Source organism: Chlorocebus sabaeus, chromosome 16 (genome assembly GCF_047675955.1).
Source record: "Chlorocebus sabaeus isolate Y175 chromosome 16, mChlSab1.0.hap1, whole genome shotgun sequence".
NCBI classification, from domain to species: Eukaryota; Metazoa; Chordata; class Mammalia; order Primates; family Cercopithecidae; genus Chlorocebus; species Chlorocebus sabaeus.
The window spans coordinates 41610608-41629167 of NC_132919.1; the positions used below are offsets into that span (position 1 = coordinate 41610608).

Here is an 18560-nt window from a genome sequence, read left to right on the forward strand (position 1 = left end):
CCTTGTTGACTTCTTCTTTTATGGATTTACTGAAAGCAAAATTAATAATGCCAGTGACTGGCACGTAAAAAGAGGTAATTTACTGCATTTAACTGTGACTGTAAAAATGATCCTGGCCCTGCACTCCCAGTTGGAGCATAAGAGGCAGTGGCCTCAGGTTTGTCCTTGGGTGGTGAGGAGCCGATGAGGCTGGACCTCTGGCCAGGGGAGGTCAGAGGCTGGCACTAGAGCTGCCGTATGGCCCCACATCTTCATAGCCTGGGAAGGAGGGAGTTCAGAGGCTCAGGCCTTTGCCTCCTGGGAGCCAGCCCTTCTGGCTCTTTGCCTTTTGCAAGACCGCCTCACCCTCCCTGTTTCTGAGTGTAGGCCAAGAACAGCTGCGCACAGATGTCCCTTTGCTCGGGAAGAGGGTGGGATGGATGCACCATGCTGTGAATTTGGCTGCCAGTATTATGTGTGTGTGTATGTGCGTGTGACTGTGTGTGAGAGGTGTGTGTGAGGGATGTGTGAGGGGTGTGTATATGTGTGAGGGGTGTGTGTGAGGGGTTTGTGCGTGTGAGGGGTTTGTGTGTGTGAGGGGTGTGTGTGTGAGGGTGTGTGTATTCAAATGTGAGAATTGTATGAGGGGTATATGTGTCAGGAGTATGTGAAGGTGTGGGAGGGTGCATGAGGGGTGTGGGAGAGGGATGCGTGTGTGTGAGGATGTATGTGAGGGGTGTGAGGGTGTGTGTGAGGGTGTGTGTGAGGGGTGTGTGCAAGGAGTGTGTGTGAGGTAGGGGTGTGTGGGGTGTGCGTGAGGGGTCTGTGCAAGGAGTGTGAGGTTGTGTGTGAGAAGTGTGAGGGGTGTGTGTGAAGGATGTGTGTGTAAGGGTGTATGAGGGATGTCTGAGGGGTGTGTGTGAGGGGTCTGTGCAAGGAGTGTGTGTGAGGGTGTGAGTGAGGAGTATGTGTGAGGGTGTGTGTGAGGGGTGTGTGTGAGGGGTGTGTGTGAGGGGTCTGTGTGAGGGGTCTGTGGGTGAGGGTGTGTATAAGGGGTGTGTGTGGTTGTGTGTGAGGAGTGTGTGTGAGGGATCTGTGGGTGAGGGTGTGCATGAGGAGTGTGTGTGTGAGATTGTGTGTGAGGGGTGTGTGTGAGGCTGTGTATGTGTGAGGGTGTGTGTGAGGGGTGTGTGTGAGGGTGTATGTGTGAGGCGTGTGTGAGGGTTTGTGTTTGTGTGTTTTGAAAAGGCCTCGCTGAGTATTTTTTCAGAAGGTCTGAGTTCCAGCCCCCTCTTCTACTCTCACCTTGACTTGAGGACCTCAGTTGTGTGGAGTGATGGCAGATGGCATCACCAGGTGTTGTTGTGAGGCTGGGTTGGAAGGTCCTTGGATGCCACAGCAGAGTTGGGTTTCTGTACACAGTAGGGAACAGTGCAGGGATTTCAAGCAGAGGAATGATGTGATTAGATTTTGTTTCCAGGGGCCCTTTAGAAGTTCAGGATGCAGCCTCTTAAATGCTTGCCTTTAGATGCTGTCATACCTGGGAAATAGGAAGTGACGTTTTGGATGCACTATTGCACCTTCTTGCCGTGGTACCCAGGAGACAAACAAGTGGACTTGGGCAAATGAGTAGAGTTAGTGATCATTGGAGAATGCATGTGCCCTTGAGAACAGACCCACACACCCTCACACACAACCCTCCACACTCTAAATTACCAAGAGATGACTGGTCAGGTTATTTTATTTTGCTTCTCTGTGTTAAGGGACTGTGCAAAAGAAAACACTTTGAGAGAGGGAAGAGGCCACTGATGAGGGTAAACAAATGGTGCTTTAGGGGAGGTGTTAAGAATTCAAAATGAAAACAAGTATGAAGATTTGCAGAAGTCTCTCCCCATGAAGATCTACGGAGCCATGTTTATAAACTTAACACTTGGCTTAAATATTGGCAGAGGTTGGCTTCTGTGGATTTATAGGCATTTTGGAAAGAGGTTGAGACAAGCTGTGCCCGTGCACACAAAGCGCTAGACTGTTTGACATAGATCCTGCTGATTCACTGCAACAAGCTGTTCTTTTCCGACTTGGTGGTGGGAAGGACAAAGTGCTTTTGAGAAGATTGCTGGGAAACCCTGTACTGTAGGGAGGGCCAGTATTCAATTCAGAGGAGCACAGACACCTTGTGGGGACCCTAGATGGACGAAGACAAGGCCCAGAGGGGATGGAGAGGGAGATCAGAGGGAGACAGATGGCTCTGGGTAAGAGAGAAGGAGGGATTTTGAGTGTATGGAGGCAGCGAATGGAGGTAGCATATGAAGTAGAAGGTGGGAAGGTAGAACCCAAGGAACCACTGAAATTCCCAGCAGCAGGAATAACTGATACATTTATTTTATGGTAACTCTCAACACTGAGTTTAAAGTTGATTTCTGCTCTATGCTGTTATTACCCACTGCTACCCCCAAACCTTAGGACAAGTCCGCTACATACAGAAACTTTGTATTAGTAGTTCCTTGAGGGAATGGTGGATGGCAGGGGTGTATTGTATGGGTGGTGGGGGCTGACGAGAGCAAGGGACTGCCTAGAATGTGGAAGTTGCAGGGGTAGAGAAATTAGTTATGAGAATAATTCAGAATAAACTTGGCCCCACTTTTTCAGAGATTTTGGAGAGTAGGGTTCTAGACTTCACAGGAATGGGATGAACACTCTCCGAAGGCTGGAACTAATTTGCTTGGGGACATCACTTTTGGAGACACGTAGGTTTCAGCTGAATTGACTTGCTACTATTTATTTATTTATTTTTGAGACAGGGTCTCACTGTGTTGCCCAGGCTGGAGTGCAGTGGTGTGATCATGGCTCACTGCAGTCTTGGCCTCCTGGGCTCAAGCGATTCTCTTGACTTTCTACTTTAGACAAAGTGGCCCCATCATGTTAGAGAGCTCATGGTATAATGAAGGCTCAAGATCCTGACAGAGAAAAAACATCTGCTTGGGGAGAAATTAATGAAGATCAGGCTGTGCGAAAAGAAGGGCTAGGTTTGGGTTTAGAGGGAAGAAGGTGGAAAAATATTCTGAGCTTTCCTTGAAGGTGTCCTTAGTGATGAATGTGCTTATGTTGATTTTCAGGATTGTAGTCTAAACTCTTGCTGTTCGAAATATGATCCCCAGCTGGGCTGCACGGGCCTTATCTGGGATCCCGTCAGACATGCAGACCCAGGCTCCTCTCCACACTTCCTGAAGGCAAATCTGTGCCTTGCTAACCCCCAGGTGATCCCTGTTCACCCTGAAGAACTGCAAAGGTGGTCCATCTCTGCTCCTGGTGTCCTGGGACTGGGAACAAGTACATCTTAGTTTTTGACACAATTGATCTTTCTTTCTTCCTTTTGGGCACTCTGCTCAGTTGGTTTCCACTTTCCCAGCATGCCTCGCCCAAGCTTCTCATTCCACTTGGTGGCTCCTGCTGCTAGGTTGCCCTTACTGGATTCTTGGCCTCTGACAGTTGTTTAAATGTCAGGGGGTCCCAGGGCTCTGCCCTCCATGTGGCTTTAAAGCTCACCTCCCTGCTGATGGTGCACACTTCTATCTCTAGCCTGACTTCTTCCCGGTCATTTACATGACTGTCCACTCCATACCACTGTTTGTACTGGAATATTTAACAAGCATTTCAGATCTAACAGCTCCAAACAAAATTCCCTGTTTTACCCTCATAATGACTGCTGCCTTAGCGTTCCACATTGGGCTAATGGGACCACCTCCAAATCCAGAACCTGACTACTTCTCACCCTCCACCGCCACCTCCACCACAATTATTTGTAGAGTGGACTAAGCAATAATCTCGTCATGGTCTCCCTACTTCCTGTCTTGCTTTCAATGGAGCAGTCAGAGTTATTTCTTAAAGTGTAAACAAGATCATGACCCTCTCCTGCTTGAAACCTGCCAATGACTTCCTGTCTTACTCTGTATAAAATTCACAGTCCTGGTCAGGTGGGGTGGCATGCACCTGTAGTTCCAGCTACTCAGGAGACGCTGAGGTGGGAGATCGATTGAGCCCAGGAGTTCAAGGCTGAAGTGAGCTATGATTGCTGCACTCCAACCTGGGTAACAGAGTAAAATTCTGCTTTCCTGGGACTCACACCCAAAACAATACTATATGATGCAATATTTATATAGGTACATCAATATGCATGTAAATTTCTAAAAGAAGGTCTAGAGAGGTAATCAGTTGACTTTTAACTGTATCATCTCATTTCGGAGACTAGGATTAAAGGTAGTGATTTGATGTTTGAATTGTATACTAGAGTAATTACTTGTATAATTAAAAATATTTAAACCTTTCACATATACTATTGAGAAATTGGAAGCCAAGAAAGAGTCAAAAGAATAAAAGAAAATCAATTGTAGGCCGGGTGTGGTGGCTCACGCCTGTAAACCTAGCACTTTGGGAGGCCGAGGCAGCCAGATCACGAGGTCAGGAGATCGAGACCATCCCAGCTAACACAGTGAAACCCCGTCTTTACTAAAAATACAAAAAACTAGCTGGGCATGGTAGTGGGTACCTGTAGTCCCAGCTACTTGGGAGGCTGAGGCAGGAGAATGGCGTGAACCCGGGAGGTGGAGCTTGCAGTGAACCGAGATTGCGCCACTGCACTCCAGCCTGGGCGACAGAGCAAGACTCCCTCTCAAAAAAAAAAAAAAAAAAAAAAGGAAAATCAACTGTAGTCCTGCCCCTTCTCCCCAAAGACAGGCATGTAAAAAATGTGTTTCTTTTTAGTCTTCGTATATATTTTTTAAAAAGTATCTACAATTTTCTGTCCTGTTTTTTCCCTTAATATTAACATACACATGTCCTCGTACTATTATAAGCTATTTGTAACCATAATGTTACTGAATTATCCTCTTTTGTTAGATAGTTGGATCATTTTCAATATTTTTCTGTTATAAACAACACTCAGGACGTTTTTGTGCATAAAGTACTTTTAATATTTTAAAGTATTTTCTATGGGTATATTCCCAGAAAATGAATTACTAGGTCCAAGAATCAGAGTATTTTTAAAACTTTTAGTATATATTACTGAATTATTTTCCAAAAGACTTTAAACAATTCATGTTATGTTTAGTATTCAATGTAACTGTCTTCTGAGACAGTATTCTAGTAGAGGTTTTAAGGTAAAGATATGATGGGAACATGATTATTGTATCTTGAATTGGAGACCAGTGGGCTGTTGCTGGGGCAGGAGGAGTGGGTGCAGGCAGGGAGGAGTAGGGATAAAAAATAACCCGTAGGGTTTTGTGTAGGCAACTTAGTGCCATTCATTGGCATTGGAAATCCATGAGTAGAAACAATGTATGTGGGATGATGGTGTGTTGCAAGTTCTCCTCCCATGGCATCTGCTTTTGTAGTTGTATCTTCTGCTCTTGTTTACCTGGTTAACCCTTATTCATCCCCAGAAACTCACCTTAAATGATGTCGTTTTTGAGAGCCTTCTTGGTGCCTCCCCCTAGTAAATCAGAACATCCCACTAGCATAGCACTTGCAGCACAAGGTTGCTATTTTTGACTCTTTAGTGTCTCTCTACTAGACTGTTCTAAATTACTTGAGGAGATGGACTAGTTATTTTACTTCTGGGTCCCCACCACCAAGCACAGTACAGTATTGGCATTTACTAAATGATTGTTACTTCTTTCCATTCCCTTCTTTGCTTCTCTCCAGGGTAGAAATTTTGTGGGATATAGCTCTGCTGTAAAACCCGAAGGTTATTCCAAAAAAAATTTTCTATTGCCTCACTTAGACTCATTAAATTTCTCTTAATCTACTCAAATTTTAGGGAAGAGATTGTTTGCCAATTGCTCGATTGACCTGTGGAAATTCTTTAAAAAGATGACATTCAAGCTTAAATTATTTCTTTTGTGATTATATTTGTAAGTGCTTGTGAAACCTGGGAATACACTTTCCTAGGAAGTATTCCATTTTGGCCTGTGATCGTTTAAGGAATGTTCTTGTTTGGCAAGCATAAATCATATTAGCTTTATTATAAGTAGACTTTGTAAAATATACTTTCATGTTTAGCTGTTTGACAAATGTGTGTAGTAACTCCATTACCCTTTTGTTCCCCATTACCTCAAAGGCCAGTTTGGAGTGACCGAGGTGTAAATTGCCCACAGCACTGTTCTGCCTTCCTTCAGGGCTGAGCCTTCAGTGTTCCAGTGCAGTTAAGTTCTGAGCCACCATTCTATCTATGGGATTACCTTGCTTGTACTAATGAGCAAAATAATTTTTCCAAATGCTGATGGATCTTTAATTCTGCAAAAATGTCACGGGAAGGATTTTGCCTTCTTGGAAAAAGGCCCTGCCTCAATAGAATGACTGTCCACTTTATGATTCTCAGCATAGGTCAAGTTCTGGTGGGTATTAAAGAATGTTTTATTTACAAACGTATAAAAGAATGTTTTATTTTTATTTTCATACTGTGAGTGTGTGGTGGGGAAGGATACAATGACTGCTAATAGAATTGGGTACCACTGCCTGGATTCCTGCTAAGGCGCCAGTCATTTTACCTACCACTGCCTTGGCACATCAGTGAAAATGCCAATACAGCAAGAAGACAAGTTCGTTATCACACCAGTCCAGAGCCATAATAAAGGACTACTTTTAATTTCTGCTCTAGTTACTGAGAAATATTTAAATCATTACAGTTGGCATTTGACATGGAACACAGATATTGGTTTTATTTTGCTTTAATTTACACCCCCCCTCCCACACTTGGAGAAAGGAATCTGAAGAAATTAAAACTTATTTTCCATATACCTCTTCTTCCTTGCTCCAGGAACATTTGAGATTATCACTAATGTCGGGTCATTTCTAACTCAGCCAGTGCAATTGTTGAATTTGTGGTTTTCAGGAGATTTGCAATTTGCCTTTCGATTTGACTAATGATTGCTTTTTAGGCGTTTGTGGCATATTCATTTTCCTAACATTTTAAGTAAATTGTGAAATGTCATGGAAACCAGTGCTGATTTCTTTCTTGTTCTCAATGTGTGTCTGTTTTGATTGTTTTTCTTCAGTGATGATTTCAGTTGGTGTTTAGGAGTGTGAAATATATATTACTTTTTGATGCTTTTAATGTACATTTGGCCTAGGCTGTTATAATGAGCAGATTGACACAGATGTCAAGAAATTTCCAAGGAGGATTTAGCAAGATTATGGGGAAAGAACAGTTATTTTATTTATTCATTTGCTTCTTTATACATTTTTCCAGTGAGCTTTGTTGTGGTCCTACTGTGTGCCAAGCACTAAGTCATAGACCAGATATACTTTGGTCACTGCCATAAAAAAACTGGTTGGATATTTGACTGAGAGGGACAGAGATTAAATGAGTAAAGATGCAAATGAGTATATAATTATAAAAGGTGCTGTGTATCAGTAGTGACATTCGTTAATATCACCAGTGATCTCATTATAAATGTCTTTAAGTATTGGGAAGTTGCCAGCCTCCTGTAGCAGATGTAAGTTTTCAAAAATCCGGTTTCCTCTGGGAAGCTCAATTTAATAAATACTGTAAATTGTTTTCCTTGAGGTGACAGGCTTACTTCATTCATTGTCAAGATGTCTGCCCAATGTGCACATAAAACATGCATAGCCAGTTCACCACCAGCAATTGCACACGTGCTTTTCCTTGTGAAAATCATTGCACTTTGTCATACAGCAGAAGTACTGCCTGCATATGCCCATTTGGGTTGTTCTATACTGTTTCACCAGGGCATTCTTCAGGGCAACTGGCATTTTAAGAATGTTTTATTTTTATTTTCGTACTGTAAGTGTGTGGTGGGGAAGGATACGATGACCGCTAGTAGAATTGGGTACCACTGCCTGGATTCCTGCTAATGTGCCAGTCATTTTACCTACCACTGCCTTGGCACATCAGTGAAAATGCCAATACAGCAAGAAGACAAATAATGTCTGAGTGTTATTCTAAAAATTATTTGGCCTTATGGGCCCCTGAGGGGAGCACAGATCACGCTTTGAAGAATGATGCTGTAGTCTTTTCTTCAACAAGCCTTTACGGAAAGTTTCCTGTGTACCAGTTCCTGGGAAAGATGCTCTCCTTCACAACCTTGGTGTGTACTCAGATCTTTGTTATCTAATAGTAACCAAAGTTAACAGCTAGCATTTAATGTGTTCCTACTACATTCCAGGAATGGGGTGCCAAGCCCCTGGAGTATTGGGGTCCCAGCAGGAGATGGGGTACCTGAAGAGTGTTTAATAAAGAGACTTTTTACAAAGGTGTGGGCAGGATTAAGGTTAACCAACAAGAAATGATAAAGGATCAGGGTTAACAGTCTCTAGACCATGAAAGAGTAAGGGAGGCAGATGGTTCCCGGAGCTGGAGAGGACAGCCTCCTAGGAGCTGTGGCCTTCGGGAGAGGGATGCAGCCAATTGCTGGGGTGAACTGTGGAAATTCTTTAAAAAGATGACATTCAAGCTTAAATGATTTCTTTTGTGATTGTATTTATGCTTGGTGTGGCTGTGTCTCCTTGGGGAGGAACTAGGGGATTGAATACTCTGACCTCTCCCTCCTCCTACCCTCTAATCTGTTCTGGCACCTCCCACTGATGAAACCCAACCAGAAGCCACAGGCCAAGGGAGTCTATGCCGACAATTAATCTGGGTCCCACAGCCAGGTGAAAAGGGGGAGAGAATGGACCTGGAGGGACAAATGCAGGCTACTTATTTGGCACAAAACTTTATTTGCACCATTTCATTTAATATCTAACCCAAGGAAGCAAGTTAACTACCTTAAGGAAGCAAGTGCTAGTGCAATCCCCGTCTTGCAGATGAACAAATTGAGGCTGGAGAGGTAAAGCAATAATGACAGAGTCCAGGTTTGAAGGAGACTGAGACTCTTAGCCTATATTCCTCCCTGTCTGGACAACAGGCCAGCAAGAAGCAGGCAGCAGGGGTTCCTTCAGTGTGCTGCTTCCACAGAATAGTTGAACAAGTAAAGTTATGTGCTGGGAACTTGTTGTTCCTTATTTACAAGACTGCACACGGCCTTCCTGTTCCTCCCAATTACTATTCTTCTAGCCAAAGACTCCCTGGATAGGGAAGGAGCTCAGCCCAAAATCTGCAAACATGTTCAGAAAGCAGCCAGGGAATCATTGTTGGATCCTACAAGGAGCCCTCTCACCATCTGCCTTCTACCCCAGCTGACCCAGAGACTCCCTGCCAGAACACTGCGTGTGTTTTGATGAGTTAAATGAAAACAACAACCATAACCAAAACAAATCCAAACTGGGGGAAAGAAAAAAAATCAGAAAAGTTGGACACTTCATAATTCCTTCCTTTACACATTCTTTTTTTTTTTTTCTTTTTAAATGACTACATTTGATATAGAATGCAGAGTTCCTAGAGGGTGTTCTAAAAACTTAAAAACTTAGAGTTCTAAAGTGGACCCTTCGTTAAAACCTTCTTAATGCCATAGGAAGATTTCCACGATTTAGAATTTTTATGATATTGATACATGCCAAAAACAATTTAATCACATCACAAGTATGACTGAGTATGTCTACTCTTTCCTAAGGTGAAATGCTACTTCTCTGATTATTGGTCTGCAGTTTGTATGGAACTGTTCTATGCATACTTTGCAATGGTTCACATCCTATAATTACAGCACCAACATTTCCTTCAGGACAATATCAAAAACACACTCCAAGTTAAAAATCATTCCCTTCTCTATCCATTCTCTTTTGGAGGGAACAAAAAATAACATCAAGTTTTTGTTTTTGTTTTGAGTTTTGCTTGAGTCTCGCTCTGTTGCCTGCTCTGGAGTGCAGTGGCATCATCATAGTTCACTGAAGCCTCAAACTCCTGGGCTTAAGTAATTCTCTCGCCTTAGCCTCCTGAGTAGCAAGGACTACAGGTGTGCACCACCACACCCAGCTGGAACATCAAATTTTGATACCAATATATGAGCCAACCCACCTACCACCTCCACTAAACAATATGAGGCAGGCCAATAAAGTCCCCACTCTCAGGGAGAGCTCACTGCCACACAGAATGACCAGGGAGGGCTACGCTGGGAAAAGTCTATGGAGCTTTGGGGACCCAGAGAAGTGGGGTCACGGGGAATCTGAGAAGGTTTCCTAGAGGAAGTAACATCTAAGCTGAGGCCTGAAAAGTCAGGTAAGGATGAGATGGGAAAATAAGAAGGTACAGGGGTGTTCTAGGGAGAGCAAACAACAGGTGCTTTGGAAGCCTTAGAAAGAACAGCAAGCGTGGCCCGTTCAGGGAAAGATGGAGAACAAAGCTCAAGTGTATTGATGGTGAGTGAAGAGGCTCAGGAGATGGGTATAGCTGGGTCATGGAAAGCCCTTAGCCACATTAAGGAATCAGAACTTTCTCCTGAGCCCAGTGGGAGGCATGCAGGCATTTTAAGTGAAGAAGCAATGTGGGTAAATTAAAAAAATGTATCACTCTGTGACTGGGCGCAGTGGCTCACGCCTGTAGTCCCAGCACTTTGGGAGGCAGGTGGATCACGAGGTCAGGAGATCGAGACCATCCTGGCTAACACGGTGAAACCCCATCTCTCTAAAAATTCAAAAAATTAGCTGGGTGTGGTGGCGGGTGCATGTAGTCCCAGCTACTCAGGAAGCTGAGGCAAGAGAATGGCGTGAACCCAGGAGGTGGAGCTTGCAGTAAGCCGAGATGGTGCCACTGCATTCCAGCCTGGGTGACAGGGTGAGACTCCATCTAAAAAAAAAAAAAAAAAAAAAAAAAATTCACTTTGCAACAGGATACGGAAAAATCAAGAGGGATTTTTCAGCCTCTTTTTATAACTTTCTTTTTTTTCTACATGACTTTAAGAAAGTAATATGTATCACTGTTGTGATAAAAATAAAAACCAATAAAGCTATTTTTGTTTTTTATATTTTAAAAACCCTTTCTTACAAAAGACTTGAATGGATATCTACTGAAGAAGATATACAGATGGCAAGTAAGCATGTGAAACATCATACGTCATTAGGGAAATGCAACTTAAAACAGCAGTGAGATGGCACTATACACCTATTAGAATGGCCAAAATCCGGAACACGGACAACACCAAATGCTGGTGAGGATGTGAAACAAAGAACTCTCACTCATTGCTGGTGGAAATGCAAAGCGATGCAGCTACTTTGGAAGACAGTTTGACAGTTTCTTACAAAACCAGACCTACTCTTAACATACTATTCAGTAATCACACTCCCTCGTGTTTACCCAAAGGAGTTGAAAACTTAGATCCACACAAAACCTGCACTCACATGTTTATAGCACTTTTATTCATAATTACTCCAACTTGGTAGTAACCAAGATGTCCTGGTGAGTGAATAAATGAACTATGGTACATCCAGATAATGGAATATTATTCAACCCTAAAACAAAATGAGCTATCAAGCCACGGAAAGACATGGAATTAAACTTCAATGCATATTACTAAAGAAAAGAAACCAATCTGAAAATTCGATTACATGTTCTGTGATTCTAACTACATGACATTCTGGGAAAGGCAAAACTATAGAGACAGTATAAAGATCAGTGGTTGCCAGGGGTTGAGCAGATGAACAGGCAGAGCAAAGCAGATTTTTAGGGCAGTGAAACTGTCCCGTGTGATATTGCTGATATTGCAATGGTAGTGCTAGGGTTTGTATGTGGTTTGTTTGGCCCCACCAAGTCTCATGTTGAAATTTGATCCCCGGTGTTGGAGGTGGGGCCTTGTGGGAGGTGTTTGAGTCATGGAGGTGGATCCCTCATGAATGGTGGTAATGAGGGAGTTTTCACTCTTAGTTCCCATGAGAACAGATTGTTGCAAAGAGCCTGGCACCTCCTCTCTTTCTTGCCTCCTGTCTCGCCATGTGATCTGCATATATCAGCTCCCCTTCACCTTCTGCCATGAGTGGAAGCTTCCTGAGGTCCTTATCAGAAGCAGATGTAGGTGCCATGCTTTTATTTTTATTTTTATTTATTTATGTAATTTTGAGACACAGGCTCGCACTGTTGCCCAGGCTGGAGTGCCATGGTGCGATCTCAGCTCACTGCAATCTCTACCTCCTGGGCTCAAGAGATCCTCCCACCTCAGCCTCCTGAGTAGCTGGGACTACAGGCATGCACCACCACACCTGGCTAATTTTTTTTGTATTTTTGGTAGAGACAGGGTTTCACCATGTTGCCCAGGCTTGTCTTGAACTCCAGAGCTTGAGTGATCTGCCCACTTCAGCCTCCCAAATTGCTGGGATTATAGACGTGAGTCATGGTGCCCAACTGCCATGCTTTTGTGTGATACCAAGAGTGAGCCCTAATGTCAACTATGGACTGGTGATGGTGATGTGTCAATGCAGGTGCATCAACTGTAACAAATATCCCATGCTGGTGGAGGATGTTGGTAGTGGGGGAGGCTGTGCCTGTGTGAAGACGGGGGATATATGGGAACACTATATTTCTGCTCAATTTCGCTGCAAACCTAAAACTGCTCTAAAAAATAAAGCCTATTAAGAAAACAAAACAAAACAATAAAAAATTCCATGAGAGGAAGAAGGTAAGACAAGGGGTAGTAAGAGCCTGCAGAGGTTGTGGCAGGGGTCTAGCCCCAGGGCTGGGGCCTGGGCTGGGGCCTAAGCTGGGCAGAGGCAATCGGGCTGGGTAGAAGGGATCCAGGAGCATTCACAGGAGTTAGGCTGCTTGGATGCTGGGAGGGCAAGGAAGAGGAGTGCGCTGAAGCTTCTTGCTTAACTAGTAATGTGGTTGCCATAAGCAGAGATATGATGAACCACCTTCAGTATGATAGGCAGTTCTTGTAGGCCAGAGATTGCACCAGAAGATGGAGAGGGAAGGAGGAGACCTTATAACTGACTAAGACAAGAGGAATCACATTTTATTCTTTTATTTAAGAGAGGTCCTGTTGATTTATCATTTTTCTGTTTTATGCATCACTTATAGGACATAATGCCATGAGTAACCCATATACAGAAAATTCACAGCCTGAACTGGCTTTGGGGAAGACCAAGGCACGTTGGGAGGAGAAGGCCCGCCCCAAAGGCTGGAAGTGACATTCCTGTTGATAAAGGGCACAGCATGAGCAAACTGAGAGAGAGAGGAGATGCAAAGACAAAAATTTCATGCAAAGATGGGTGTATTCAGAGGCTGATGAGCTGCAGGTTGCAGAGAGGCCCTCTCATGGCCCTCTGTTATTTGTGCTATCTGCTCCCTTCTCTGGTGGTAGCACACCTGCCACTCCTCATCATCCTGGCATTGGCGCGGGTTTTCTCTGCCCAGACCCCAGTCCGTCCTCCACCCTGCTGTGCCCCACTATGTGCTCAAGGAGACTGACCCCTGTAGACTGAATCCCTTAGTTCCCTGGCTGGCTGGCTTCTGATTGGGCCCTGCAGGAGACTGAGGGGAAGAGGAGGGAGAAGACGGGCTGTTTGTTCCCTGTTACCTCCTTGCCTTGCAAAGGCTGTGCTGTGCCCCGAAGACCACAGCAGCCCCACCCCCCTGGCCCCAGGCCTAATGGCTCCTCCAAGGGTTCTCCACCCTTGGCCCTGCAAACTTAGGCATGGTCATGGCTTCCCCATATTGCTAGTCCCTGGGTGCTAGAATATTCTTTGATAGTTCCCTTAACCCTACTCACATGGCTGTGAATGATCCCTTCATTAAAGTCTCTTCAGGCAACCATTGCAGGGAGAAATTGTGTTCTTGAGAAGCATAGAGATTAACAAAGGCTGTCAATGACAATTGTAGACCAAGGTGGGAGGGCAGGGTCACTCCCTGCTGTTGTGAGGAGTGGGGGAAGGTGGAGAATCCTACCCAAAGCTGCACTCATCTGCTGGCTTGCAAGTACATTATCCAGAGCCACAGACAAAACCCATGGGTAGAGGCAGGCGCTGACTCCTTGCAGGCAGACAGCACTGGTGATGTCTTTGAGGAGGAAGGTGGCCCTGGTGGGCCACCTTTGACCATTTTGGGTCACTCTGTCAGAGTGGAGCAGGGATGGAGGAGGGAGGAGGCATGGGGTGAGAGGAATGCAACACAGATGGGTGAGACAGACAGAGGGGTCAGGAGTCTGCGGCAGCCTTGGTGGACAATGGTGAAGACGTGACCTAGGGAAGTGGCAGAGATGAGGGAGGGCATCTGAGAACTATTCAGGAGATAGCCTCAAAACGTTCTAATGCTCAGTCCTATGTTGAGTTTGACGGTGAGGGAGGCAATGACAGTTCGTGTTCTGGAGTGGGTTCCTGAGTAGATGGAGATGCTGGCCACAGTAAGGGGCAGGACTAGTCAGGGCAAGGAGCTGCTTTCTGTTGTGGACAGATTAATGTGTAGGACTGGCCACCTTTCATATGAACGGAATCGTACACCGTGTGGTCCTTTGTGACTGGCTTCTGTCACTTAGCGTAATGTTCTCAAGGTTCATCCATGTTGTAGCAGGGATCACTGCTTCATTCATTTTAATTGCCAAATAATATTCCATTATATGGAAGTAGCACATTTTATTTATCCATTCATTTGTTGGTGGACATTTGGGTTGCTTCTGGTTTTTGGCTGTGACAAATGATGCTGGTGTGAACATCTGTGTACAAGTTTTTGTGTGGACATTCATTTTTTGTTTCTTTTGGGTGTATCCCTACAAGTACAGTTGCTAGCCAGGAGTACAAATGGTAAATCTATGTTTAATATTATAAGGAACTGCCAGACTATTTTTACAAAATGCTTCTCTATTTCTAGTAACATTTTTATACTTTAAAGTCTTTTTGTTTGATATTAGCATAGCAACCCTAGCTTTCTTCTGCTTATCCCTTGTCTTTTAAAAAAGATGATTTTATCAGAAATACATATAGCCATAAGTAATATATTACATGATTTAGTTATGTATATTTGAACTTTATAAAAATAGTGTCATGCTATAAATGTAGTTACTTGGACTTTTCACTCAATATGCTATTTCTAAGACCCACCTATGTTGTTGTATATAGCTACAGTATAATTAATTTATGTTCTCTGCTGTGTAATATTCCATGGCATAACCCTACCATAATTTATTGATTCATTCTCCTGTAAAAGTCTATTTGGCATGTTTCCAGTGTTTTGCTATGACAAATTTATTGCTGCTATAAACATTTTTATACACCTCTCCTGATATAAGGGTTTCTCATGTTCTCAGGGCAACTAGCAATATAACTATTAGCTAGGAACTTGTTAGAAATGCGACTTCTCAAGTCCCACCCAAGACCCACTGAGTCAGAAACTATAGGATAGGCCCAGCAATCTGTGTTGTAATAAGCTCTCTAGGTGACTCTGGTATCTGATAAAATTTGAGGTCCACTGAAGTAGGAGTGAAATTTCTAGATTACAGGCAATCAGTTGTTTTCTGAAGTGGTTGTTCCATGATTTCATGGAGATCCACCCGCTCAGCACTTAGTATTGTCAGACTTCTTTATTTTGCCCACCGGGTTGGTCATACTGACTGATCTTCCCTACTGAGAGGCATGGATGTGGCTGTCGATTTCACCTTCCTGCCTGTCCTCCCATCCTGCCCTGTCTAGGGGGCCAGAGCCGCGCCATGCATGCTGACCCCTCGGCTGTCACTGTGGATGAAGCCTTCTTCAGTGTGGTTTGTTTTGACAGGAACACATGCACCACCTGCTCGCCCTGGAGCATCGCGCCGAGGAGCAGTTCCTGGAGCACTGGCTGAACCCTCACTGCAAACCCCATTGTGACAGGAACAGGGTTCATCCTGTGTAAGGGGATCAGGACCGGCCTCGGTACGTCTCCTTCTCTCTCCCAGGCCTCTGTCTGAGGGAGTGGCGGGGGATATAGCATGGCATGGGCTGGGAGACTTTCTGGACCATGCCACAGGGGGACCAGCTGGTTAGCAGTTTATCGGTTTGGAGTGGGGGTGGCAAGAGTGAGGCAGGAGACATAGTGGGGAGCCAGGTTGAGAGGAGCGCTGGGGGACACACAGGGGAGCCCAACTTTTATTGAGTCACAAAGTAATCCCAAATGAGGAGGGATGTGACCCTATTTGCCATGCAGAAAACCTCTCTCTGGACCCCAAATCTGGAGAAGTGTATTTTGTTGAGACTCGGGTCTCTGCAGGAGGGCTCAGCATTCGTGGAGTCAACCTGTGACATCTACCACGATCATCACTACTGTCATCAGGATCAACAACTTCTTTCCCAGATCTTGCTCATGTTCCCCACTGCCTTCCTGCAGCCTTCAAGGCTGCCAATCTGCCCAGCCCACCCTCTATCTTTCCCTTTTCCTGGGGCTTCTGTTTTCAGCCCACCAGCAGGGGACTGCCCAGCTTTCCCCCCACACCCTACATGCCCCAACTCTGTACCTCTGTGCCTAGATGAGGCCGTTTGCTTCTCCCTGTCTGTCCTCATTGTCTTCCCCCCTTTCCAAATCCTGTTAGATAAGGTAGAAAAATTCCTTCAGAGGGTAAGCCCAGTGAATTTCATTTCTCCTCTGTAAGTTTTATGGACCAAGCAGGACAAGATATAATCAGGTAGTTTATCTTTGTGGTTAAGAGAAATCTTATACCTTTGTTGTTTATTTTGTGCTACTGTGAATTGACACAGGTACACTCCTATTAATCACTCTTTATAATATAACATAAATTGCCTTATATGATCCTTTTAACACCCTGGTGTCATTGCAGAGTATGCACTTTAACCCCATTTTAAAGAGGAGCTAACTGAGCATGATTAAGCTACTAACTCATGCTAGGCAGTGGTTGGTACGCTAGGCTTCTGACCACCATAAATCTGCATGCGTTATGTGGACTGTGTTGCACAGTCCTGTGTGTGCGTGGGCATGGAATCACTCTGAGGAAGCTTTCACAGATAGTGAGAGGATCACCTGCTGGCAGTGGAATAGAAGTTCTGCTTTTGAGGGGTAGGAGTGGGCTACATCCCTCTTCTAATTCTTCCAGCTGCTGGAGCTCTATTCTAGGTCAGGGTTCTGGTGTGCCTGGGCTTGGCTCCCAACTCCCAGGGTGCTGGCCTCCCCTGCACCAAGGGCCTTTGTCTTTTAGCACTGGAAGCCCTCACTTGGCTTCTTCCAGAAAACAGAACTGTGGAGTAATTGGATGCTTAAACTCTGGAACTGGCCAGAGCTGAGTTTGACTTTCTGATTTCCAGCTCTGTGCCCTTGGGCAAGTCACCTAACCTCACTGACTCTTTGCTTCTGCCTCTGTAAGTTGGGATAATAATGATATCTAGGGAGCCTGGTGCATAGTAAGTGACTCTAAAAATTAAAGCACTTATTAGTGTTGTGCAGTTGAAGTTAAAGGAGAGGTTTCTGGGTTCAGCCCCACAGTAGTACCCTCCAAGGGGTGACTGAGGCCTCTGATTCTTGGTAGGACAGGCACTGCTGGTGAGCCTGGGTGCCTAGCTCCTGCAAACACAGGGTTCCACAGAGGCCTCACTCCAGGCAGCTCCCACTTACATAAATACAGGGAAGCGGTGGCTGGCGAAATGTGTCAACTTGGAATTGGGAGTCAGACAGACTTCAGATAATGAGTCCTCCAGTCACTGACTGAGTAACCTTAGAAAAAAAATGCCTGATTGAATAGTTGCCTCATTTGTAATGTAAGGATAGTAATGGTTGCTTCCTTATGGTTCTAGGATTTAACAAGTCAATGCCTGGAAAATCATTAGTGTTGCCCTGGCACACATAGGAAGTGCTCAGAAAATGACAGCTGGATGGTGTTTCTTTTTCCTTGGTCTACTCTTCCTCTTCCTTAGTCTCCTCCTTTTCCCCTCTCCTCCTCTTCCTTCTTGTTCTTTATCACCATCATCACAATCACCACCTCCACCATCATCACCATCACTACCACCGTCACTATCACCACCACCACCATCACCACCATCATCACCATTACCCCCAGCACCATCACCACCATCATCACCATCACCACCACCACCATCACCACCACCATCACCACCATCATTACCACCATCACCACCACCATCACCACCACCACTACCACCATCACCACCATCACCATCACCACCACCACCATCACCACCATCATCACCACCATCATCATCACTATCACCATCACCACCACCACCACCATCACCACCATCACCACCATCACCACCATCATCACTATCACCACCACCACCATCACCACCATCATCATCACTATCACCATCACCACCACCACCATCATCACCATCACCACCACCACCATCACCACCATCATCACCATCACCACCACCACCATCACCACCATCATCACCATCACCACCACCACCATCACCACCATCATCATCACTATCACCATCACCACCACCACCACCATCATCACCATCACCACCACCACCATCACCACCATCATCACCATCACCACCACCACCATCACCACCATCATCACCACCATCATCATCACTATCACCATCACCACCACCATCATCACCATCACCACCACCACCATCACCACCACCATCACCACCATCATCACCATCACCACCACCACCATCATCACCATCATCACCACCACCATCATCACTATCGTCACCATCACCACCACCACCATCACTACCATCACCAC

General features: G+C 45.0%; 1 protein-coding gene across 7 annotated transcripts in view; it reads left to right on the forward strand.

The window, feature by feature from the left end:
• Nucleotides 1-18560, forward strand: part of C16H17orf67 (chromosome 16 C17orf67 homolog) — a 44286-nt gene that overhangs the window by 23809 nt on the left and 1917 nt on the right. For all 7 annotated transcript variants that reach the window (XM_073004915.1, XM_073004919.1, XM_073004916.1 and 4 more), the window contains one exon: nucleotides 15626-15762. In XM_073004915.1, coding sequence (XP_072861016.1) covers nucleotides 15626-15742 — 117 coding nt within the window. In that variant the 3' untranslated portion in view covers nucleotides 15743-15762. The remainder of the gene's footprint in view (nucleotides 1-15625; nucleotides 15763-18560) is intronic.